This window comes from Eptesicus fuscus, chromosome 6 (assembly GCF_027574615.1).
Source record: "Eptesicus fuscus isolate TK198812 chromosome 6, DD_ASM_mEF_20220401, whole genome shotgun sequence".
Taxonomy (NCBI): domain Eukaryota; kingdom Metazoa; phylum Chordata; class Mammalia; order Chiroptera; family Vespertilionidae; genus Eptesicus; species Eptesicus fuscus.
Window position 1 is genome coordinate 81,746,031 of NC_072478.1, and position 26,610 is coordinate 81,772,640.

Genomic DNA, 26,610 nt, shown 5'->3' on the forward strand with positions numbered 1-26,610 from the left:
AGGCTAAATTCATTACTGTCCTTATTTGTTTTGATGCTCAAATTGTCCAAGATGCAAGCACTTTTGGAATCTTTGTGTTGTGCAATCACTGAATTTTTTTCCTGAAGCCACAAAAGAGACATTAGAATGGTTGGTTTTTTCATTTGACTCTGATGTTCTAATGTAGACACTTACTGTATTGCTTTTTAAGTTTACTAAGTAATCTCCAACACTTATAATGGTCAATCACACCCTGAAAAATAATGATTAAATGTCTGCAGAATCTCTATTCATATTATAATTATTTTTCACAACTTCTGCTATGTGATTCTGTAAGCATCTAAGACTAGTATTGGCCGAGGTCCTTGTAGGCTAATAAAGTAATAAGCACTGGGTAAAATCAGAGACTTAGTCAGACTTTGAATGTCGGGGGGGGGGGGGGCGGGGCGGGGAGGGTGCATCTCCATCTTTCCTGAGGGATAATTTTGAGGGAGAGTCCTTAGATTACATTTGGGCCCTTACAGTTACTTCCATTCTGTATCTCTGGTGTCTCTGCATTTTCTTGTCTGCTTCTCAGTCTTCTTGAGTTCTGCTAAAGTGAAAATTAGAGGCTTGGAAGTAGGTCAGAATCTCCTGTCTGTGCACATAGTCGCAGACTAGCTGTGTGGGAAGCATGAAGTCATTGCAGCAGATGGGAGCGGTGACAAGCACTTTGAGGAGCCTTTCTGTGTTCTTTCCTCAGTCATCTTACTGCTGTCAGGGGAGAGACAGGAAACTTCAAATGGAGATTGATGATGGGAAAGTGAATTAATTTCCCCAGGGAACCTCTACTTCCCTTACATTTTAAGACCCATTGGATGTAGCATTTAGTGGGAAACAGTCTTCCTTGGTCTCTGAGGAAAGCCCGTGTAAGCTCCATTTCCAGCCTGTGGGATCAGATTTCTGCCTGTTCCAGTCTAGCTGGTGTGGGGAATAAGTGCACCTAAAAACAAGTTAAGGGTAGGTGAGCATTGTGGGTTACGGGTTGTGTGTCTTCCCGGCACACAGTGGACATATGTGGTTGTTTTATGGGAAATACTATTTTGCAGGTCACTTTGGAACTTCTTGGGTGAAGCACTACTGTACATATCAGCGCGATTCCAAACAGATCACCATGGTACCATTTGACCAAAAGTCAGGAGGAAAGGGGGTGAGTTAATTTTTTTAAATTTCATGCTTGATTTGCTTGGCTAACAAATAACGACAATGCTTGTATAAAGTTAACACCTCCAATATTTCACTCTGATTTTCTTAGTTTTTATACAGTAGTTCCAGGAGGTATAACACCCTAAAAAGTAACTTATACAAAATGATTCTTAGCTCTAAGTTATATTAGAAATTACAACTAAGAAAGGTTCTTGTATTTCACGTATATGCAGGATTAAGTGTGTCAAATGTGTTTAGATGCTGGAAATTCTTGGGTGACCTCACCCTGTGAAACGGATTTACATCATTCTCAGTTGATACTCACAGGGCTGCCATTTGGCAGCTTAGATGTTCCAGTTATCTGTTGCTGTGTAACGGATCACCTCCAAACTGAGCAACTTTTAAAACAATACCAATCTTCTTAGCATTTCTCACAGTTTCTGTGGGTCAGGAATTTGGTGAGCACTTGGTTGGGTGGTTTGGGCTCAGGGTTTTTCCTGGGGCTCCAATCAGATGGTGACTCTAGCTGGAACAATGAGCATCTGAAGCAGCTCAAGGCCGTTGAGAATAGCTTTCTTTCTTTTTCCTGACCTCCTTCTCCTCTCTCCTTCTCTTCCCTCTCTTTCTCTGGAGTCTCAGGGCCTGTCTATCTGGTCTCTCTATGTGGGATAGTTTTTGGGCTTCCTCACAGCATGGTGGCCACTAGGCAGCTAAGTGTTTAAAGAGTGAATATTCCAGCAATGAAAACAGAGACTGCATTGCTTTTTAATGACCTACTCTTGGAAGTCATATTACCTTACTTTTGTCCTATGTTTGTTGTTTTTTTAAAAATATATTTTTATTGATTTCAGAGAGGAAGGAAGAGGGAGAGAGAGATACAAACATCAATGATAAAAGAGAGTCATTGGTTGGCTGCCTCCTGCACGACCCCACTGGGGATCGAGCCCACAATCCGGGCATGTGCCCTTGACTGGAATCGAACCTGGGACCCTTCAGTCTGCAGGCCGATGCTCTATCCACTGAGCCAAACCGGGTAGGGCTGTCCTATGTTTTTTTGAAACAGTCACAAAAGCCCACCCAATCCACCTAAAATCAGTGGGAGAGGATGCAGACACTGCCTCTCCGTGGGAGAAGGAGTATCAAAGTCACACTATATGAAGAGTGGGTGGGCTGGAGGATGTTCTTGTGGCCACATTTGGAACTCAGGAGGCTGCATCAGGCTCCGTGGTTGAGAATTCCTTGCTGTGCTCCAAGGATTCTCCTTTCCTCGGTGTACTCACTGCATGCATTTCCCTTTTATGTGATCTGTCTTTTCTCTCTGGTGAAGGAGACTTCCCTGCATCCTGCAGTCTGAGAGGAGGCACCTTTCTGTAGGAGGTGTGCAGTAGCCCAAAGCTAACCTTATTCCTTCCCTCATTTGACATATTTCATTATTTCCCCACAGCACTCAGCATACAGACCACAATCTGCATGATGTTGCCGCTGCATTCCTCAAACCCTTTCTCATTCCACTTTCCCTTTTGCTCTGGAACTCTAGCCACACTAGCTTCCCTCAGTTCCTTTAGGGACCAAGCACTGACCACAGGTTTTTTCCACTTGCTCTTCTTCATCCCCAAGGCTGGTCTTATCTCATGAATTCTTCAAGTCCAAGCCCAGGAAAACCTTTGCTGACCTTCTTGACCAGGTCAAATATCCTTAATTTAGGCTTTTGTAACACAACTTAGTTTTTGTCCCTTCTAACTTTTCATTTATCTGTTTAAGTGATTATTGTCTGCATCCCCCACTTTTTTAAACCATCGGCAGTTGAACAGATTGTCTTAATATATTTTTCTTGATATGATTTAGTCATCCTTGGAACAGAATCTTCTATTTTCTTATATTTGACAATATTTTATATTTCCCCTGTTCCTCCCGTTTACCAGGGACACCTCTCTATAAGCTTTCAAAGTAGAAGCTAGTCCATGTCCATTCAATTTGAAATATAGTCAGACATCAACATAGTCAGAATCCCTTGTGTTTGGGTGTTTACACTCATACATTCGCACAGTGTGGAAGGAGCAGTTCTCAATCTGAGAACTTAATCTTAGCTATTCAGTAAAACCCAATAGATGTAAGGCTGTGAATATAAACTATCTCTTCCTAGGTCTTCTGTGTTTTGTGTACTTTTCGGATATTAGTGCGAGGTTAGTTTTACCATATGCAGTCACATTTCCTATTATTTCAACAAACTAGGCAAGTTTACTAACTTCCTCCTTAGTTTAGAATAAGAAAGATTGGGACAGGCAGGAGAAACAGGATCCTTAACAAATTCCTACATGACAGAAAGAGAAGAAATTAGTGCTATATGATAAAACCATAGCATTTCATTCGTGCAATGGAGTACTACTCAGCAATAAAAAGAAATAAACTCTTGATTTGCACAACATGATTGAATTGCAAAAGAATTATGCTGAGTGAAAGAAGTCAGACATAAAAGGGCATTACATTTCTGTAAAGTTATAGAATACTAGAGGCCCAATGCACAAAATTCGTGCAAGGGGCTTGTCCCTCACAGCCCCATTTGCCTCAGCCCTCACAGCCCCGGCTGCCTCGGCCCTTATAGCTCCGGCTTCGTCTGGAAGGTTGTCTGGACGGTTGTTCTGCTGTTCGGTCTAATTAGCATATTAGCTCTTTATTATATAGGATGCAAACTTGCCTATAGTGACAGAAAGCACATTCAGTGTTTTCTGGGTACAGGGATGGATTACAAAGGAATAGCAGGAATCTTTTGAAGATGATGGGTATATTCATTAGCTTGATTGTGGTTATGATTTTACAGATGTATACAGGCATCAAAACTCATAAAACTGTACACGTTAAACGTGTGCAGTTTATTACACATTATTTATACCTCAATATATATGTTAAAACATTTGTTGAGTGCCTATTCTAGTCCAAGGCCTGTTTAGGCTCTGGGGATACAAGAGTAAGCAAAAGCAGGCACAGTCCCTTTCCTCAGGGAGCTTAGAGTCCAATGAAGAGAGAGATGTCATTTGAGTCATTGCTCATATCCATGGGAAATTTCAGCTGTGATCAGTGCTCTGAGGGAGGGAGAAGCACATGGTGCTGTGTGAACATGTGTTAAGGGTATTTGACTTTCCCGAGAAGTGACAACTGAACCAAGACCCAAGAAGTTCAGAGTTGGGAGGAAACCTCAAGGTCATTTTGTTTCGACTCGTGTCAAATCTACAGATTAAGCCTATTTAAAATAATATCAACAAGAATTTAATGTAACATGGGTTGATGCTGGACCATCATGATCTACCAGTACTGAAGACATTTGGCTCCAAGTAGAAGATGGTTGACTAATTTTAGCCACCTGAGAAGGTTTATGATCGACTGTTTACCTCCTGTGGTCATGAACATTCAGGTTTGAGAAGAGGAAATGATCAGTCCTGTCCATGGGGCATGTTTGTTCTGGAGGGAAGCAGAGCCCATAATCTGGCCTCATCTTGATAGTCTGTGTGTTCCTAACAGGGAGAAGATGAGTCGATCACTCTCAAATCCTGCATCCGGCGGAAAACAGACTCTATTGAGAAGAGGTTTTGCTTTGATGTAGAAGCAGTAGACAGGTGAGTAGCTGTCACACTTTTCCCAGGAACAAATACTACTGAATTTGGATATCGTATCTTTTCCATTCAGTCAAAACTTCCCCTTTTCCTTCTATACCTTTTAATATTCATTTGGGAATAGATTCTGGCTTGTTGCTGATTTTTAAGGATCAGTGTCACCTCCTCACATTTTTTGGTTCAGCACTGAGCTGCTGGTTGGTTGGTTTTATTTTAGTGTGAAGGTTCCTTGTCTTAGGAATGTGTGTTTTGTCTCAGGATGTTGAATAGATGTTTAAATAAACTGACTCTTTAACATCACTATATCAGCTATTTGAGATTTGTTTACTTTAAAGAAATGTTTACTTTTTAAAATTCAATAAAATGATTCAAAAGGAATTGCATAAAGGGAAGGGCGGGGAGACATTCTCCTCAATTAAAAAAAACAACTCAGCTTTTAGTTACAGTTTTTCACCTACCCCTGTGTGAGGGTGTGTGTGTGTGTGTGTGTGTGCGCGCGCGCGCGCGCCCACCCAGGGACAATAGCAACCCACTTGTGAAATCACAGTCTTTGGAGAGAGAACTCTGTGTTTTATTCCTCAAGATTTATAGTGTCTCATTAAGTTGTACCATTTCATGGTGTTAAGCTAGTTTGACAACATTCCAATTCTTAGAGACACTTTCCTTGGCAACAGGTTAATTCTTTCAAAGAAAGCCATGTGCTCAGCTTATTTGAGCTATCTGTTTAAGATTAGCAGTGCTAGCAGGAAGATCCTTAAATCCCAGCATGATTCTCCTGTAATGCCACTTAATTTCTCCCCTTTATTAAATGGAAAAGGCACACCGTTTTTGATAAGCCAGTACTTTCCCCCTCCTTGAGACGTTACCTATGGCCACTTAGCCCCAGCTCTAGAGGATCCAGAAATGGAGTACCACCTGGGGTGTGCCCCTCTGCGTGTGGCATGTGTGGGACCCCTTCTGGTACCAGGATATGTGTCTGCACTGTGGCTGCTGGAGCTCCCAGGCAGAGAACATGCCCTTTTGGCCAAAATGAGAAGTTCATGGAAATAATTGTGTCTCTTTAGCAGTTTAGTCATTACAAACTCTAGCTCTCTAGTCCAGCAACCTGGATCTAAATTTTGACTTTGTTCAGCAGCCATGTTAAGTTACTTAATCTCTTGGGGGCCTTGATTTCCTTATCTGGAAAATTAAGATGGAAATAGTACCTAGTTCCTAGAATTGTAAGGATTTAAGAAGAAAATGCATATAAAAATACTTAGCAGAATGGTAAATAATAAATGCTCAACAAGTATTAGCTGTTGTCATTATTACTAGAGGCCCAGTGCACGAAATCGTGCCTGGGTAGGGTCCCTAGGCCTAGCCTGTGATCTGGGCCATCTTCCGCCTGCTTGCTAGTCCCCAGTCCCACCCCGCCGCTGCTCACCCCAGTTCCCTGTGGTGCCCTGTTCGCCATGATCGGAGCCTACAGGCCTGGGGGAGAGACCAAGAGGTCTGCCTTCCGCCTGCTTGCCAGTCCTCAGTCCTGCCCCACCACCACCCTGGTTCCCCTGTGGTTCCCCATTGGCCATCCAGCAATCAGACCTGCGGGCTGCGGGGAGGGACCCAGAGGTGGTCAATGCACCTCATAGCGACTGGTCGATAGGTTGTTCCAATCGTTTTGCTGTTATGGTCGCTGGCCTTTTATTATATAGGATTATTATTAATCCTTCCCCGAGGATATTTTTTCCATTACTTTTTAAAGAGAGTGCAAGGGAGGGAGCGAGGAAGAGAGAGAGAGAGAGAGAGAGAGAGAGAGAGAGAGAGAGAGAGAGAGAGAGAAAGAGAAACATCAATGTGTGAGAGAGAGACATCAATTAGTTGCCTCCTACACAATCCCCAACTGGGACTAGGAATCAAACCCTCTGCCTTTGGCATTCGGGTCGATGCTCTAACCAGTTAGCAACACTGGCCAGGGTAGCTGTTATTATTTATTGTTAAGTAACTAGACTCTAAATGCAAGAGAAATAAATACAATTTGTAAAGAAAAGGAAGTTCCCTAGCCTTTCACCATGCTTGGTATATGAGAGGGGAAGGTAGTAAAAAAAGGTTGTATGGAGGGGTACATTAAGTTGGGGTAACCCAGGGGTATTGTAAAAAGTATGTGTCAAATTAAAATTGCTTATTCTTGATTTTAAATAAATCTTAAATCAGGTTGCTTTAAGCACTTGTAGACATCTTTCTTCTCAGTTCTAAAGCAGGGGATTCGTATTGTTGGCCTCCATGAAAGAAGTTAAGACAATGTGTTTGTTTGGAAGTGGGGCCAGTTGTTTGGTGCTGGTCAGATATATAGTTCCTAAAGATGGTTGTTTCTCCACATGGCTGTTTGGGAGAGGACATGCCTTGCATTGTCGCTCTCTGTGAGATATGGTGCAAGCTTAGTGATGTTTTTTGATGCTGAATTGTTTTCTGTGTTTTCTCTTTCATATGTTTCCCCAGAAGTTGTTGACTGTTGTTTTTTAGGCAGTTAAAACTCGCCATTTCTACCCTTGTTGACATTTCATACCACCTCCCCCCTTTACTGTGCCCATAAAAGCTTTGCATGTCCCAATTATAACCGGAGAGCAGACGTGTCATGTTCAACATTCTGAGTGGATTTGGGAAGTAGATTTCTTCAAAGTTGCTGCCTCTTTTCCTTTGGCTTGAATTGAGGGGTACAGAATGAAGCTGCTAAGTCTCCTCTTAATAAGCAGGATGTGTGTACATGGTTCTGTTGTAGTACTTGTAATTTTTATTTTCTATATAGTTTGGTGTTTTGACACCTTAAATACCTTTCTGAATAGGGAGAGACTGCCCCTTCCAGGGCTAGCACTTCTAATAGATAGCACGGGGCATTTGAAGATTTATATTTTATATTGGCTAATTGAATAAAGACTAAATTTATCATTTTTTCCCTGAAAGTATCTCAACTCTTTTGGAGAGAGTTTAGTGTAAAATTCCTGAGTGAAAAGGAGACTTCATCTGTTGGGGGGACCACTTCGCAAATTATATGATTGTCTAACCACTTTGCTATACACCTGAAACTAATATAAAATAATATTGAATGTCAACTGTAATTGAAAAATAAAAATTAAAAAATGGACTTCATGGAAAAGTAGCATGTGAATTAGTGGTAGTGGCCTGTGAATTGCTAATACTTGGCAGTGTCTATCTTCAGTCACTTTAAATGATTAACTCTCCCATGCAGCATCTCATGGATATTAATGAGCAAATGTAAGGAAAATATTTGTTTAAGCTAAAGGATCCTAGCTTAAGGTAGTCATCTCCAAGTATTCCTGGATTGGTTTATTTTTAAGAGATTTCTCACAGATGTTAAGTAATACATGGTTGTTTTCTCACAGATGTTTTCCAGGAGGGGGTCACTAAACCATATGGAAAATAATTGGAAAAAAGCCTTATTTTTTGATGCACTGAATCAATGTAGCTCTTAAGGGGCAGTGTTTATACTTGGGGAAAGGAAACAATTAGAATGCTTTCTTGTTTACAGGACTAGTTACCTCCAATGAATGGTCCATACATTTGGAGATATTATGTGGAGTGTTCAAGGCTCCATCCCCAGCATTGGCACTCCAGAAGTGGCAGCAAAGGTACTTGGAGTCTTAGAGGTGACCTAGGTGCTTGGTGCTAGGGGTGTAATGGATACCAAGACAAGCATAGTCCTTGCCTTCAGGTAACTTACCTCTGAGGGTAGAATGCGTGCACACACACACACACACACACACACACTCATGTAATTAAAGGCATATACTGTGTGTGTGTATATATATAGAGAGAGAGACATAGTGTGTTGAGTGTTCCAGCAAACTTGGAGGGCCAGAATGCTATGGGGAAAATGCAACAGAGGGACCTTACCTTTCATTCTTACAGAGAATGAAGGCATGACTGGAATACCCTGAGTTCATTTCCCCTCTCTTTCTCTCCCACCTTCCCTCATTTATTTAGCACTAGAGGCCCGGTGCACGAAATTCGTGCATGGGGGGGGGGTGTCCCTCAGCCCAGCCTGTACCCTCTCCAATCTGGGACATTCCTCTCACAATCCAGGACTGCTGGCTTCCAACTGCTCGCCTGCCTGCCTGCCTTCCTGATTGCCCCTAACCGCTTCTGCCTGCCAGCCTGATCACCCCCTAACCACTCCCATGCCAGCCTGATTGATGTCTGACTGCTCCCCTGCCAGCCTGTTTGCCCCCAACTTCCCTCCTCTCCCGGCCTGGTCACCCCTAACTGCCCTCCCCTGCAGGGTTGATCGCCTCCAACTGCCCTCCCTTGCAGGCCTGGTCCCTCTCAACTGCCTCCCTTGCAGGCCTGGTGCCTCCCAACTGCCCTCCCCTGCTTGCCTGATCACCCACAACTGCCCTCCCTTGCAGGCCTGGTCCCTCCCAACTGCCCTCCCCTGCTGGCCATCTTGTGGTGGCCATCTTGTGTCCACATAAGGGCAGGATCTTTGACCACATGGGGGCAGCCATATTGTGTGTTGGAGTGATGGTCAATCTGCATATTACTCTTTTATTAGATAGGATAGAGGCCTGGTGCACGGGTGGAGGCCAGCTGGTTTGCCCTGAAGGGTGTCCCGGATCAGGGTGGGGGTTCCCTTGGGGCATGGGGCAGCCTGAATGTGGGGCTTGTGGTGGTTTGCAGGCCAGCCACGCCCCCTGGCGACCCAAGCGTAGGCCCTGGTATCTGGAATTTATTTACCTTCTACAATTGAAACTTTGTAGCCTGGAGCGGAGCCAAGCCTCCTGCTCGCTCTGTGGCGGCAGCCATTTCTATTGGAATTTATGTATCTTCTATAATAGAAACTTTGTAGCCTGGAGTGGAGGCCTGGGCCGGCCAGGGTATGCAGAAAGCTTGGATTCCTCCATTGCCGGGGGCAACCCTAGCCTCCCGCTCTTTCCAGCTCTGTGGCTGCCGCCATTTCTGTTTGGATTTGTTTACCTTCTATAATTGAAACTTTGTAGCCTTGAGTGGAGGCTTAGGCCGGCAAGGGCAGGCGGAACGCTTGGCTTCTTCCATTGTCTGGGAAACTCAAGCCTCCCTCCTGCTCTCTGTGGCTGTAGCCATCTTGGTTGGGTTTATTTGCATACTCTGATTGGCTGGTGGGCGTGGCTGGTGGGTGTGGCTTGCGGGTCTAGTGGAGTGGTGGTTAATTTGCATATTACTCTTTTATTAGGTAGGATAATTATATGCCAGAGACTCTACCAACAGTGGAGATAAAAGTTTAATGAATCACTATGAATCTATTTGACTTTGTTTCTTAAAAGTCATCATCTGATTTTTCTTTCAAATCAAATCTGAAGTCTTCCTTTTGCAAGCTTTCCACTAATATAGGGACAGCTTTCCTCTGGACCAGTCCCAGTGAGGCATGTCATACCCACTGTCACCTCTATCCTCGTCTTCCCACCATGTCCTGTGTTTGCATAGTATGTGAACTTTTCTTTGTGTTGGTTGGCTGGTTGTTTAATTAGGCATGTTTTATATACCTCTGTTCATTTCTGAATATCTGTTTCCAGTAATTTGCTTCCAGAGGCAGAGTAACATCATGTTATACAGCTTTAATACAGCACTGTATGCATGTGGCTGTTTAATTTTTTTCTAAGGTAATGTAATGTTTGAGTTACATTATTTTTCCTTTGGGACTTCGCTGAACTGTTGTGAAAGAGACTACAGGAGCTTAATCATGTTAGTTGCTATTTAAACTAAAACTTCAGCAAGTACACACATGATCTGCATGTCTGTATAGCACAAAACCCCCCAGGAAAATGGAAGGTTGGTTAAAGTAAGGATAGTGGAGGCTAGAAAGATTATGGAGGATCTGAAAAACCTATTTAAACCCCACTAATATGTCACCACCTTTATTTCAAGTATGCTTTTATAGCAGGCTGCATGATGCAGGTAAAAGATTGAAGCAGCCCTGAGTTTGAATTTGGGATCATCCCCCTACCATGTGAATTTGGGCAGGTGGTTAAACCATATCTGTAAGAAGGGGCTTATCATACCTATCTTGCAGAATTGTTCTAAAGATGGAATGCATTAATATTTACCCCTGATGCAGTCTTGTGTTGGAAAAGATTGTGCCTTTGGATTTTTTTCTCTCCCCTAAAACCTGGGACTTCATTGTCCTTATGGTGAACCTTAGCTTTGGTGGGTGTATTTTTGAGCCCATTTTTTTTCTCTCCTGATGGTGTTCCTTTTCTTATAGTGCCATTAATTTTCTATTCACCTGTAAGTTGAGAGTAAAACAGGTGTATTAAATGTACAAAGGGGCTACTACGGGAAGATTCCATTTTTTAAAATATGTATGTGACAACTTGTTATTTACAGATATATTTCCTGCACAAGATAAAAAGTTTTATGCTCCTTCCAATGTCTGATCTCAAAAGGAAACCATACTAGTTTTGAAGTTAAAATAATGCTATTACTTTCAGTCGGTATGTGGTGTGTATGCATGCACTTGTTTGTGTGTCTTTGTGAGATTGTGTGAGTGTGAGATTGTGTTTTCAAAAAAGAAGCATCTTATGTAACACACTTTGTTTCAGTCCTCAACCTCTAGATGGCAGTTTTGTATGTGTATTAGTTACCACGAGGCGTCCAGTTGAAAATTAGCTGTCCTTCATACATTGACAGGAGTCAGAGCGGGGTGTGTGTGTGTGTGTGTGTGTGTGTGTGTGTGTGTGTGTGTAGATTTCTGTAGAAGAAATCATCATGTGACTATTACTCCTTAAGAGAAAGGTATTCTAAGTGACTCACTCTTTCTCTAGAAATTCCTTCTTCCCACCCATTCATGATGAATCATTTCATACCCATTTTCCTGCAAAAGTAAGCACGCGTAGTTAATCTAGCCTCTGTGTAAACATTACATTTCACCTGATTTCTGAAGTGTCAGGCTCTTGGCTGCAGTGTCGGTGTATTGAGGATGGTGGAGAAAACAGCGGAGTGATTTCGGCTGCCCCATGTGATGAGAACCAGGCAATCCTCTGGCCTTCATGTGCAATGTGCCTTTATCTTTTGAAACAGATGAATCCATTTTTCCTGGTTTCAAACTTCTCCTCCCCTCCCCTTCTCACCCCTTGTTTGAAATAATATTTGATTTTGCCTTCCTGCTGGTTGGATTAGAGCACTGGTCTCAATGCCAATGACATTTCAGAGAGGAAATGGCTTTTTCCTTCCTCAGAGGGTGTTATACTGCTCTGACTTCCATGACTTGGGTGGGGGCAGAGCCGGGGGAAACATCATACTTTCTGGATTGCTTTTTAGCTGTTCTGTAAAGTAATTTAGTTGAGAAGTTCTGGGAAGTTTTATCATTTGAACTTGTCATTTACATTTATTTTTAATAATTAGAGAGTACTTGCTGTTTGATTCTGTTTTAAATAAGAATGGCATGTGGTTGTTAGTGAACTGTGGTATGAAATCAGTCAACCTTATTTTGATGCTTTAGTCTGCATAGTGAAATTTGTGGTGTTACTGATTTGGTATACCAGTTTGTTTTCCAATTTCTATATATAAAGTGTTTATTTTAAAAAATCTAAACCAAAGATTTTTTTCTGTTATGTAAATCTGAAGAGAAGAGACAATTCAATCAGTAAATTCTACTTATGTGGATTTCTATTTATCACGAGATAGAATAGTAATAATGAAAAAAAATTCCTAAATGAACTAGGAGAGTTCTTGAATTAGAATATTTTGTCATTGTTTGTTATGAACAATAGTAACAAGTGCTTGCATTCTTCCCGAGTTTTACTCATGTCAGTAATTAATAATGTTTTCTCCTGGTGCGGTATGTTAAAATGTGCTTACTCCTGTGTCCCCAGTGCCTAGCATTATGGCTGGCATGTGATAGGTACTCAATCGATAGCTGGTATGTGGAAGAACCATGCAACTTAATGCGCAAAGAGTTTTTCGTCTGGGCTTCCTGGTGGTTTGTGACTTCAGTCTCCTTTAAAATAAAGATGTAGGGAATTATCTGATGTGATTGGCCATATTTAATCTATAACAATTTATAGGACCTTTCCTCATGCATGAGATGACTTTATTACTGCTATGGTAATAACAGTAGGACCTTTCCTCCCAGGAGGTCAGTGCTGTAGGCTGTAATTGGTTATGAGGCATTCATTCATTTAGGACGAGGTCCTTTCTAAATAATTAGTTAGAAGTCTGCTTCTATTCGAAAAACTGTGTGTGTGTGTGTGTGTGTGTGTGTGTGTGTGAGTGAGAGAGAGAGAGAGAGAGAGAGAGAGAGAGAGAGAGAGAGAGAGAGAGAGAGGTGGAGGGAGAGGTGCTTCTTTCCTCCTAAGAGCTGGTAGCCCTGGATCTCAGGACATACACTGCATGCACTTGGGGGCAGTACAGCATTGTGGTTAAGGTGTGGGCGTTCTTTTAAAGTCAGGCAGACTGGGTTCAAGCTGAGGCTTTGCCACCTACTTGTGGTGTGCCATTGTGCAAATGATTTCTGAGTATCAGCTTTTTAAAAGAGGTATAGTGATGGTAGTTACTTCATATAGTTATTGTGACAAATAAATGATAATGCTCATAAAGTCCTTAGCACAGTGCTTGCCCATAATAAACACTCAATAGATCTTATCCGCAGTGTGTGGGCCACCAGTTTGCAACTTCTAGTTTCTCTCTCACTTTTTTCTCGCACCTGGAACCCACCCGGGTTCTCATGGCATGTTATATATTCTTCTCGTGTACAAAGGTCTGTCATGGACAGGGACTTTCCATTATTTCAGAAATGCATAGTTTGTGCAGAGTCGTAACTTTTTATCTCCAAAGAGTAGATTAATGTTGTCCTTCAGTGATGACAGTGGGTCCTGCGTGTTGAGAACGATGGGAACGTAGCCCAGGTTCCTCCTTTGTGGATGAACTGGAGATGCTTTGCTGTGTTTGACTTGTAGGTTAACCAAGAACACGGACATGTGTCATTATTGGTCCTTATGCCTGAGATGACTTTATAACATGCCATGATAACCTGGAGGGGAGCTCAAGTAGAGAGCGGCAGAGAAAGTCGGACACAGGCACCAGAAGTTGCAAACTGGTGGGCCAGACATGCTTGGTTTGGCTTGAGTAGTGTTTGCGGCAACATCTTAAAATTGGAAATATCTGTAAATGCTGATCTTGCCATCCCATGTATCAGCTATTTGTAGAGTTGAATGATGAAGTTTCTGCTAGGTGGGGTTTGGCCTTTTCACTTGGCTGTAGTCCCCCCCATTCCCTGTTGTTCCCCACCATGATGACAGGTGACAGCTGTCACTTTGCCTTGTCCTTGCACTGTTGTTTTTCTCATAGAGGGAACTACCCCTTTGTCCCTATGTCTCTACCAAAAAGTAAAAGTGCAAAATAAAAAAATAAAAAGACTGCATGTTTTAATGAAAATGAGACCAAACCCAGTTTTGTTTGGGCAGTGAAGAACTTCTTACCCAGTTTCTCTCATTTTGCATTCTTGCCTGGTCTCTATCGACATTTGAGCCTGCAGTCTCTTAGGCAGACATGGAAGAGATGTCCTTCTTCAAGTTTATTCTGCCTGGGTTTGGCCCTATTTTTTGTAAATGAAGATCTGCCATATGTTTGTGAAAATGAAGATTTATTGAATTTTGAGCCCTCATCCAGGATCTGTTAGAAATCAGTTTCCCAGGAGCATTTCAGAGGCAAGGACCACTTCTCCCTGTTACTCGCACAGCCCTTTCACCTGTGCATGGCAGCCCCATTCTCCAAGCTTTTATCATTTTCCTCTTCCTAAATAAACACAGTGAGGCAGGTTTCAAACACAGGCTGTGAGAACATGTGTTTCTGTGGGTGCCACCATCCTCCTTTTACGCTGAACTTGACCCTTAAATGTACTGTAGTGTGGATGGAAGCTGGGAACAAGCTCTTGCCAATAGAAGATTTATAGTCTTATGAATGAGTAAATCCTAGCTCTTTGGAGGTTTATTTAGAAAGAACAGTACTGTTAGATTCTGAGTGTGTTTGTTTCAGTGGGGTGGAGTTAGTAATAGCATTTCCTTGTCCAGTAGGAAGTGGGTAAATTGCCAAGCCACTGAGATCACTATTGTTGACTCAGATTCAGGAATAAGATATGAGTAGGAAAGCTGTCGAGTAACCCTGGAGTCAGGGCTGGTTGTGATTCTGCTTGTTCTTGGCTGATGAAAAGGCTCTGAGCTGACATCAGTGGTCCCAGCTCCTAGATGTGTTGCTAAACCAAATATGGCTTTCTGTGGGCTGTTTTTGGAGGCCAGAGTTGGAGGAGATATGGTGGTGGGTAGCACTTTACCCTGTGACAGATGAATAACTGTTTTCTGCATCGCCCATGTGTGACAGGCCGGTGCCAGCTTAGAGAAAATTGCAGATCCTTGATCATGATCCTCAAGCTGATCCAGATAGAGCAGTAAGCAAGGACTAATTCTGAGTGAAAATAAAGTGCTGTCTCCTAAGTAGGATCTTGGGCTTGAGCTCTAGAAAGGATTGTATGTCCCTTGTTCCTTTTCTCATCTGGTGGGTAGAGGGAGCTCCTTGGCAGATTTTCTAGAATTGCCTCAAGGCTCCTTCTTTGTCCTTATAAATTATCAGGCATTAATTCCAAAACGGGAAAAAGAGCACTTTGATGCTTCACTCAGAAGGAAATGGTTGCAATGGCAGAGTCTGCATGTCACTTCAGCTCTCGGCCTGGCTTACTTTATGGTAGGGGTGTGATTTTCAGGGCTCTCTGTGGGTGAGGGCTTTGTGGGTGGGGTCATGAGAATCAGAAGTGCCTGTGGCTCTTTTCTTTTCCTTTTTAAATGGACACACGTGTCCATGTCCCTCAATAATTTTGATCCTACTCCACACTTACCATCCTGCCTCCTCCCTCCCACCTCATGTGTCCCTGTGATAACTAATTTTGGGAGCATTTACTGTGTGTCTGATCCTTTGAAATGCCTTATACATCTCTCATTTAATCTTCACAACAACCCCATGAGGTAGGTATTCTTATAATTTGCATTTTAAAGAAGAATAGCGTAGTTCAGTTACTAGTCCACTAGGCTTACACAACAAGGAAGCACTAGACTCAGAATAACTGGTGAGCCCAAGTTACTTAAAAACATTTTTTATTTTTTAAATATATTTTTATTGTTGATAGTATTAAAATAAACATTTTTAAATTAAGGTGTAATCGCAACAAGATGCCTAAAACCTTAAGTCTGTATCTTAATTACCGCCCCCGCCCCCCCCCCCCCCCCCCCCACACACACACATACCTTCTGCCTGTGTAACACCCAGATCAAGTTTCTGTTGCCCAGCAGGTATCCTTGTGTCCACACCCCATTCATTGCCCATATCCCTTCCCCAAGACGAAATTACTGTTCTGATGTCTGTCAGTGTTTGAACATCATAGAAATGGAATCATGCCCTCTATAGTCTTTTGTGTCCAGCTTCTTTCCCTCATTATTATGTCTATTAGATTCATTATTGATGTTGTGTATAGCAATATTTGATTCTATTTTATTGTTGTGAGATATTCCATTGTTTAAATATACAACAATTTATTCTCTTATTGATGGATATTAGTTTTTTTTGCTGTTGAAAATTTTGGCCATAATGCATAAAACTGTGTGCATTCTTGAATGTGTCTTTTGGTGGACATATGCACTCATTTCACTTGGGTATATATCTAGAGGTAGAATTGCTAGGTCATAGAGTTGGTGCATGTTTACTTTTGTTTGGTTTTATCAATTTACTCTCCTACCAGCGTGTATGAGAGTTCCAGTGGCTCTACGTTCTTGTCAGGAGTTGGTATTGATGGTCTTTGAATGAGCTCCATTCAGGAGGGAGTTTGTTATGGTTCATTGTGATTTTCATTGCATTTCCCTGGTGAGTCATCATGTTGAGTCCAATTTCTTGTGCTCCTTGACCATTTGTTTGTCTTCCTTTATGATCTATTCAAGTCTTTTATGTATTTTGTTAATTGGGTTGTTCATTTTTTATTTATTTGTTGGCATTCTTTACATATTCTGGAAATATGAGCCTTATTGGAGATATAAATTACAAATATCTTGCCTTACTCTGTAGTTAGTCTTTTCACTCTCTTAATGCTATCTTTTGATGAATGGAAGTTCTTCATTTTGGTGAAGTCCAATTTATCCATATTTTTTTGTTATAGTTAGTGCTTTTTGTGTTCTTAAAAAAAAAACCAAAACTCATTGCCTTTTCATCTCCTGGGCATTTTGAGGCAGAAAAAAATGTGGAGGGCTACTGCTGTAGAAAAGAAGCCACAGTCAAACTGGACACTATTGGATTCTTGCTCTTTTTGGATTAGCCTAGAGTGGTGTTCTGAGCCCTTGTACTTATGATGCACTCTTGGTTTTACAGAGCCTTTTACCGTTCAGTCTCATTTGACCCCTTGCAGGAGTTCATTAAGGTACTTGCAGGAGGTACTTGAACATTTTGTTTACTTCTCCACTACATGTGGAAAAGAACTTGTGTTTTGATATTTCTTCTTGAAATGAAAACAAATCCTCTTGCCCTAGCTGGTTTGGGTAGAGTGTTGGTCTGTGGACTCAAGGGTTCTGGGTTTGATTCTGGTCAAGGGCACATGCCTGGTTTGCAGGCTCAATCCCTAGTAGGGAGCGTGCAGGAAGCAGCCAATCAATGGTTCTCTCTCATCATTGATGTTCTCTCTCTCTCTCCCTCTCCCTTCCTCTCTGAAATCAATAAAAATATATTTTAAAAAACAAAAAACAAATCTTCTTAAGTTTCCTGGTTACTAAGGCTAAGTGGCTCACCCTTCAGAGTCTCGGATTTTGTCTGAACTTCCTCTTTGCAGCCCTGAGTGGAAATTTCACACTGTGTGCCATCAAGTTGATGTGACATTTGCAAGGTTCCTGAGATCTTGGTATGCTAGGTATTGTGGTCTCACTGTTTGCTGGTGAGCACTGAGCAGGAAGTGACTTGGAGAATGTTGTCTACGTGACTCCAGTGTGGAGAAGAGGGTGGCTTTGCTCTCCAGGGCAGGGAGAACAGGAAGGAAAAGGTGGGGGTGGGTGGGAAGCCCATGGCATTGGGCCTCAGACTGTACATCAGGATCACCTGGGTAGTTGGCTAAAATCCAAGTTCGTAGGCCCAGTCCAGAAGTTCAGATTCAGGAAGATGGGGTTGGGCTGGGAATCTCTGTTTGAAGGGAATGCCCGATTCTGAAATCAGTGGTTCGGGAACACTTTAAGTAACACTGGAAGATCAGGTCCAGGGACTTGAGAGTTCTGCAGTGGACAGTAGCTTTGTAGTCTTTTAATTTCAAAGCCTTAATGCTTTGTACTTAGCTGTTTGAAAGATGGAAGGGTATAAGCAATTCACTGTGTCCCCAAACTATAGGGTCATCTCTGTGGAATGGTGGCTGCCAGCTCTGCAGACACCCAACGGGTCTGGCACACTGAATGGGCCCTTAGTTCTGAGAATGAGAATTTCTGAGAAGAGGAGGGAGACCCCTGACAGGTGCTGGTGGAGAGAGAAGTTATATCTGCTGAATCGTGCTTGTGTTAGGGTGCCAGTACCCACTGTGGCCTTCATAATGATGGGGAAAATGAGACATTTTTAGGGGGCTAGCAATCTGAATCTGTGCCATTAACCTAATGCATATTCTTATCTAGCCACTGCCCCTTTAATTGTCTGGTCCTGCAAGACCTGTTTACTCCCATTTTAGAGAGGCCATAAACCATCCCCAGATGGAGTTATCAGTGCTGGTGCCAGGCCAGGCCTTTGGTTGTGGTCTCAAGGCCCCAGTACATGGGGCTCTTTAAGAACTTGCAAAGGGGACTGGAAAACCCTTATTTGGGAGACAAAGGGCTAGAAAGATATATAAAAAGGGAGGGCTTCCTCCATGTTTTTGCTCAGGATTTAGAGAGAAACAGTCTCCCCTGAATCCTGTGCCGGGACTTGTGAAATGTCTGGAAATAAATGGGTTTTTCTTGCGTATTTTTCGGTCGCCTGGTAAATTCTGTAACAATAAGAATGACCGCCCTCTTGGGAATGAGTGTCTGTCCTATCATCTGCCTCGCATGCTCAGTGTACCATCTCATCCATCTGCTTACCCACCCTCCCGCCCACATAGACCCCTGCCCCCCACCCCTACCCCTGCCATCTCTCTCCCTCCCTCTCTCTCTCTCTCTCTCTCACACACACACACACACACACACACACACACACACTCATTAACGAACTCACACATTCACACCCTCACACCAGTGCGCCTCAAATCCCCAACCCATCTGTACCTAAATAGTCATGTCTTTGAAAACTTATTTTTCTTGGGGGACGTTGAGAAATGATCAATGAAAGAGGGGTATGTGATATTTAAAATATTTTCAACATAAATAGGTCTAGCATATTCATTGGAACCATGGAAATAAGCCAGGAGCAGTGATTGTTGGTGGGTTGAATGAACAGACTTCGGTGCTTGTGGGGTCTGGGCCGGTGGTGCTCAGGGCATGGCAGAGCTTCATGTGTCGCTGTTGTGCTGCTCTGTGATCCTCAGCAGTGCTGTGGACTCAGAGGGTAGCAGGATCTAATTCTTCCACAGTGCACCTCTTCCTCCCGTTTAGGCTTTCTCAGACTTTAAAGATGAGGGTTTATATAAGCAATTCTTAACTTTTGAGGGTTGCTGTCTTCTTTGACAATCTGATAGTTGGAATTGTTTTTACAGAAAAATATGTAGACATTTAGAGGGGGAAAAGTGGTTTATGGACTCTCTGGGACCCATCTGTGGATCCTAAGTAAATAACTGCTTTAATGAGCATAGACTTCTCCCCAGGTTCATTTGTATGGCACAGGTCTCTTCTGGAGTGCCATCGGTAGTGGGAACTCCACAAACACCATTGATATTGTGTGCATGCTTTCTGGAGGGTTTGTGCTCAGTTTGAAAGAGCAAGCAGATTTCACTGAGAGGGTGAAAAAGCAAATGCATGTAAAGACTTTACCATCTGTCATGGCAAATATTCACTTAAAAAATATTATCCATTTGCCTTTGTCAGTGTTGCTAAATGATTAGAGCATCAGTCAGCACAGCACACCAAAGGGTCTCGGGTTCAGTTCCCAGTCTATGGCATGTACCTGGTTGCAGGTTGCATTCCCAGCCTAGGTTGGGGCACGTGTGGGAGGCAACCAATTGATGTCTCCCACATTGATGTTTCTTTCTTTCTCTTTACCTCCCTCTTTTCCTTATACCTTCTCTACAAAAATCAGTGGAAAAAATATCCTCTGATGAGGTGAGGATGAACAAAAACAACACAAATACTATGGACTTAATATAAGCATAATTACAAAGCTGATTGCCTCCATGAAAGTTCTCCATGTCAAAAGCAGTTTAGAAGCATTGAACTAGTAGGAGACACCCAAATTTCTCCAGCTTGGGTGTTTCCCCCTTATTCACTCTGTGAAGCATTTTGGAGAACAGGAATGAATAAGGTCTCAAGGAACAAACAAGGTCTAAAAGCATCTCTTTACTTCTCTGTGAGTAGAGTCATGTCTTCTGTGTTTTTTCCTACATCCCTGGGCACATGGGCTTATTTAGGAATTTAGGACCAGGCCTTTGCTTTCTGAGACTGGAAGATGGCTCAGAAAAACCAAGAGGTGTGCCTCTCTTCCTTGTTATCTCTAGGGATCTCTCATTCTGTGGCATGGGTGTTTCTTTAAGTTCACCTTCGTCAGGATCTCTCTACCTGGCTTCATATCCTTGTCTTTCTATCTCCGCAGGCCAGGGGTTATCACCATGCAGGCTCTGTCGGAGGAGGACCGGAGGCTCTGGATGGAAGCCATGGATGGCCGGGAGCCTGTAAGTACAATTCAGGGAAGTAGAGCAGGAATAAAGGTCCTGAGTTGTTTGTTGCTTCCCTAGTGCAGTGTGATTGTTGCTGGTGCTCCAGTGCCTCGGGGGTCTCGAGACTCATGTACCAGAGGGAGTTTTTCATTCCTGGGCTGATGTTTGTATATGTAGATCTTGCTTCTGTTTGGGTGCAGGCCCTGAGCTGTGGCCTCTCTCTCTCTCTCTGTGGTGTGGGTTCTGCATGACATTTACCAGAATTCCCCTTCACTGAGACAGTTGTAGCACCCTTAAGGCTCTTAGAGGAGGCAGAGTCCCGTTTGGCTTACTGAATATTTACTGATACCTCCATGAAGCAGGATGCAAAGCATTATTTCAATCCCATTTTAATGGATAAATGATCCTAAGAGTGTATACAGATTGTGCAGTATCTTTTCTCAGCCCCTTCTGGTTCAGCCTCTCTTTGCCATTAGTAGCCAACATCCCATTATACACAGTGGGATTATCAGCATCAATGGAAGGGGTTAAGTCTGGTAATGTGATCCATGCTCCCATTTTAGAGATGCTGGCCTCTGCTGGGTGATGTGATCTTGTGGTTTTCCTGCATCTTATGACATGTGAGACCCACGCAAAAGCCCTGGGGAAGTCCCTAGAGTCAGGGTAATCTTCTGATCTTGATGCCAAAGATATCAACCCCAGCGTTTAGCAAATGGCAAGGTTGCAGAAATCCTAAGAGGGCAGTTTAACCAGGGCAGTTTAGCCAGTAAAAGAAAGAAAGAGTCCACACTGTCAGAGGGCTAATAATTATTACTTGCAAAAGCAATATCCAGAGGGGGGAAAATGTGTGCAGGGGACATCAGGCCATGGCCTTCACTGACTATAGAACTCTCTGTGTCAAGCTGGGTGTCTGGTGTGGGTGATTCCAGTTCATTTGTGTGTCTCTTTCTCAGCCTACCCTGGTTAGGTGATCTATATTGATTAATTAACCTTTCTGCTCAGCTATTTTTTTATATAAATACTAGAGGCCCAGTGCACGAAATTTGTGCACGGGGGCGGGGGGTGTCCCTCAGCCTGACCTGCACCCTCTCCAATCCGGGAGCCCTCGGGGGATGTCCAACTGCCAGTTTAGGCCTGAGATCGGGCCTAAACTGGCAGTTGGATATCCCTCTCACAATCCGGGATCTCTGGCTCCTAACTGCTCACCTGCCTGCCTGCCTGCCCTAACCACTCTGCCTGCCTACCTGCCTGATCCCCCTAACTGCCCTCCCCTGCCAGCCTGGTCATCACTATTAAATTTTTTTTTTAAAATCTTATCCCCTTCACACCCAATTGTATTTGACTTCCTTATTGGCTGCTCCCTCTCACACAATTTTTCTCTCTCCTTTAACACTTTTTCCTACTGATTTATCATTTATAAACTTTGCTTTCCTCCTTATTTCATACCTCTGTTCCATCATCCTTCTTCCCATATTTCTCCTATCCTCCCTCCCTCCCCATATTCCTTCTTTCCTTTATCTTTACCCCTTCCCTCCCTCCTCTTTTCCTTCCTTCCCACCTTAATTTTTTTCTTCACTTCATCCCTCATACATGCTTTGCTCCCTCCCCCATTTCTTTTTTCTTCCCATTCTCCTTTTAAGCTCTACCAGCTCCCCTTTAAAACTTTTCTTCCCTCCTTCTTTCTCTCTTATCCTACCTTTCCCATACATTGTTCTCTACTTACTTCCACTGTTTTAATATCTGTCTATCTACCTGCCTAATTATTCACTATCATTTATCTTTTTTCTTTTCTGACTCCTACTTTTAAAATCTGTCCCCAGTACACAACTATACTTGATTTTCATTATAGGTCCTACAGTTCATTCATACATCCTCTTTCCTTCTTTAACTCTGCTCTCTCCTGACACCTTTATAAAGTTGTTCCCTCCCTCCCTCCCTCCCTCCCTTTTTCCCTCCCTCCTTCCCCCCTCCCTCCCTCCCTTCTTAAAGCTTCCACTGGGGGGGGGGGGGGGGGGGGGGCGTTAATCCCCAGCCCAGGGCTCAGCCCTGGCCTCCCCGCTGCCGTCCTGCTCCCATTCCCTGCCCAGGACACCTGGCCCAGCGAGGGTGGCTGAGGCCTGCATGGCCCCGGCGCTGCTGCTGCCACCACGAAGCAGGAGTGCCTCGCCCAGAAGGCCTCGGACCTTCCACCACTCTATCCCGGACCCGTGGGTGCCTCCCTGCCAATGGCTTGCACTGGGGGCCACCGCCCTCCTCTTGCGTCTGGGCGGGGCTCCCACCCTGCCCCTCGCTGGGCACACCTGCTCTCCCCCCACCCCCCACAGTCACCACCCCCTCCCGTGTGCAGCCCCACGTTTCCTTCCCTTTTCCATTCCTGCGTTTTTTCTTGTTCCCTTTCTGTTTCTCCTCTCGGCCTGTCTGCATGCAGGCCTGCCCTCCTCTCCTGCTCCTTTCATATCCCCTCCTATTGTATCCTATCCTACCCCAGGCCTTGCAGCTGCCTGAGCAGAGGGGCGGGGACGCAGCCTGCTGATCCAGTCGTGACGTGACGCTGTAATGGATAATTTGCATGTTTATTATTAGTATAGATGAAAATCAGTCCAATCAAGTAAGCATAAACAAATAACTAGTATTTGCATAACACCCACTAATAGCATGATTTAAGAATTATTTAAAAATTTTGGCACAGTGCTAAACTCTAATCAAACATTATTTAACCTGAATTCTTTTCCTGGGCTAAAATATAAAATATTCCTGATTTCCCTCAATATGTTATTACTAATAGAAACTCAAAAGCAGATACACGTTTCTGCCTTTAGGGCTTTGTGGGCACAGTAGCTGCTTGATTTCACAGGCCTTTGAAAGCAGTTTCCTAACTAGTCCTTCACCTTTGCTATTATCATCTACCATTACACGAGCACTTTTGTGTGTGTGTAAGGCACATATTTGGCACATCTCTTAATCCATTTATTTATCTTAGTGCCTTACAAAATAAATATTATGATTCCATTTCACAGATGAGGAAACAGGTTAAATCACTTTCCGCAAGTGGTATAGATATAATTAGCTATTTTGGTGTAGGATACAGGCTACGTTGCTATAACAAAGAGACTTTGAAGTACAGGGGCTTAAATAAAATAAAAGTTTATTTTACCTTCAGTGCACAGAAGTGAGCAGTCCATGCTTAGCAGGGTTGTTCTGCCATCCTCAACCATGGCTTCCCAGGTTGTTCCAGTCATTGCCATTTTCCAGCCAGATAATGGAGATGAAAATATCCCGACTGAGAAGGTGCACACATCACTTCCATTGGCCCACACATAATTATATGGCCACATCTATCTGCAAAGAAGGATGGGAAATCTAGGCTGTGCATAAGCAGCTATGGGCCCAGCCAGTCCCCAGGGCATCTTATCACTTCAAGGAAAAAGAACAAGAATACAGTGGGCTGGTGAAAAGTCTCCACCAAAGTAGCAAAGCTAGAATTTGAATCCATGTCTAGTCTTAGGCATATTTGATTTTCATTTTAATAGAGAGAATTTTTCTCCTAAGAACCCTAAAGTTCATTTTTACAATACTTTCTCTGACTCTCTTGAATCATTTTTCAACTTATAGGGGAGGAAATACCCAGGAAGAAAAATCCTGTCAGGGCATACTATTCTTAGCATGGCTGGAAAGCCCACTATTATTGGTGGGATTTGTTTGTTTGTTTGCCACCAACTCTGTTTTAAGCCTCCCTCTCCTCCCTTTTCCCACCAGTTGATATTTGTTCTCTGTGTATAATTGGTCTTCTTACTAATCACTTCAGTTTTCCCATAGATTAACATCTGGCTTCTGCAGATGGAAAGCTGTGCTGTTAAAACATCTCCTTGCTCCAGAATGTACACATTAAAACAAGTTTAAATACAAAGTAATTCTGTTTCTAAACATAATATAAAATTATTTTCTCATAGGAGCATATAGCTTGCATTTAAAACCATACCACTGTGTGTTTTATAGTTCTCTAAAGAGAGAGAGATAAGTACAGACAAATGATGATTGTGTAATTGGCGGGAATATTAGGCTTAATTTTGTCTCCCATTGCTGAGAGCCTGTAGGGAACATTACTGGTGACATACGCTCAGTAGACAATTAGAAACTCCAGTTTTAATCACCATTTCTCCAATTAGTTAACTAGTAAATCTGTTCTCTTGGGAGTTTTGGTTTTGGTAAAGGAATAAACACCTTTTTTCTAGTTGGTTTCAGAGTGTTCCCCTTATTTAATTCAGGGAGATGTCAATTGTGGCACCTATCTTTCGTTTTTATACTTATATCCCAGTTGATCTATGGTTGATTATTTAGTGTTGGATTTGGGGGAAGGGGTAATTTAGGTTTTCCATCCTTTTTGTTTTTTCATTGTTCAAGAACAACCCAAGATGGTTGGTTAAAAAAAACAACCCTCAATATATCCCAAATCAGTTCATTTCACCATGTTTTAGCTAATTATTATATAAAGTATAGTTTTTAGCACTCAGTGATATTCTAGTCTGAAGAAATGTCGAATGTCTTTATGGTATTGATGTATAGATAATGGAGGAAGAAATTAGAGTTGTGTTCCTACAATGAGCATTATGGATTTTATCTGTAATGTCAATTTGAATTCAAATGATGGAAACCCAATTCAGACTTGCCTGGGAAAAAGCTGGATTGATAGGCTTACTTAACTGGAAAATATTGGAGCCTAACAGTTCTGGCCCATCTGAATTTGAAAACTTCCATAATATTTGGAGTTAGTTTTTTCTTTTGTGTTGACTTCATTTCCATTGGGTTCTTTCCATGTACTGGTGATACACTTCCTAACACTATTCCAGTTGTACATCTTATTATCAAGAACAAGTGTTAGGAAACTCTTTCTGTAAGGGGCCAGATAGTAAATATTTTTGGTTTTGCAGCTACTTAACTTGGTTGTAGCTCAAAAGAAGTCTTATATGTAAATGAATGGGTGTGGCTCTGTTTTAATAAAACTTTTTTTTATAAAAACAGAGAGTCAGATTTCAGTCATGGGCCATTGTTGTTGATCCCTGATCTATAAGTCTAGTGCAGTAGTCGGCAAACTCATCAGTCAACAGAGCAGCTGCAGTTTGCCGATCACTGGTCTAGTGGAAAGAGAGCTTATGTAATTACAAAGAAGTCTCATATTTGAATTTTATTGAATTAAATTCTTGGACTTGAGGATGGGATAGATGGATTAACCATACCTGATTCACTTGCTCACTGCACTAGAACTGCATAAATGATGGAGAAAGGTTGATTTCCCCTGTTGGAAAACCAAAACATTGCTATATGAGGAAGGGGAGTAGACATTGGGTGGGCAAAAATGACACAGTTTCCCCTTATTCTGATATCTAAATTTTATTACATTTCATATTCAAAGAGCTTGCCCTTTAATACTTGGTCAAGAGCAAAAGTTATGCAAGTTTACATGAACATCATACTTAATGGTGAAAAATGGAATGCTTTTCCCCTAAGAATAGGAGCAAGGCAAGGATTTTCATTCAACTCTTATTCCTCATAGTACTGGAAGTCTAGCCAATGCAGGGTAGAAATTAAAAAATAAAATAAAATAAAATAATGCATACAGATGTGAATCTGTCACTACAAAAACTTCAACAAGCTACCAAGCTACCTAGTCAGATAGAGTTTTGAAAGGATTCTGTTGGAGTTTCTTTACTTTCTATTAAATCTGGATTGACAAGCTATGGAATCACCATTGTAGCCTCATAAGCTTTCGTTTTAATCATCTGTGGCCATTATCTCAGGCTTGGGAATAGATGATTTTCCATATTAAATTGGACATGGAAACCTTAATTTAAGGTGCATAAATACTATAGCTGAGAGAAATTTTAGAGATAGCCAATTTTCTCTTGTCACTTCCCAATAACTAAATTTACCTTCTTTTTCTCTTTGCATATTGCTAGTAAGCATGTTTGCTAAAAGCAAGTAGATTAGAATCCCTACCAGCCCCCTGTCATTGCCAACTCATACACACCC

General features: G+C 42.5%; 1 protein-coding gene across 2 annotated transcripts in view; it reads left to right on the forward strand.

Annotated features, from left to right (window-relative positions):
• ARHGAP26 (Rho GTPase activating protein 26) overlaps nt 1–26,610 on the forward strand; it is a 408,401-nt gene that overhangs the window by 133,097 nt on the left and 248,694 nt on the right. For both annotated transcript variants that reach the window (XM_054717998.1, XM_008140911.3), the window contains exons 9-11: nt 1,068–1,168; nt 4,681–4,775; nt 20,520–20,598. In XM_054717998.1, coding sequence (XP_054573973.1) covers nt 1,068–1,168; nt 4,681–4,775; nt 20,520–20,598 — 275 coding nt within the window. The remainder of the gene's footprint in view (nt 1–1,067; nt 1,169–4,680; nt 4,776–20,519; nt 20,599–26,610) is intronic.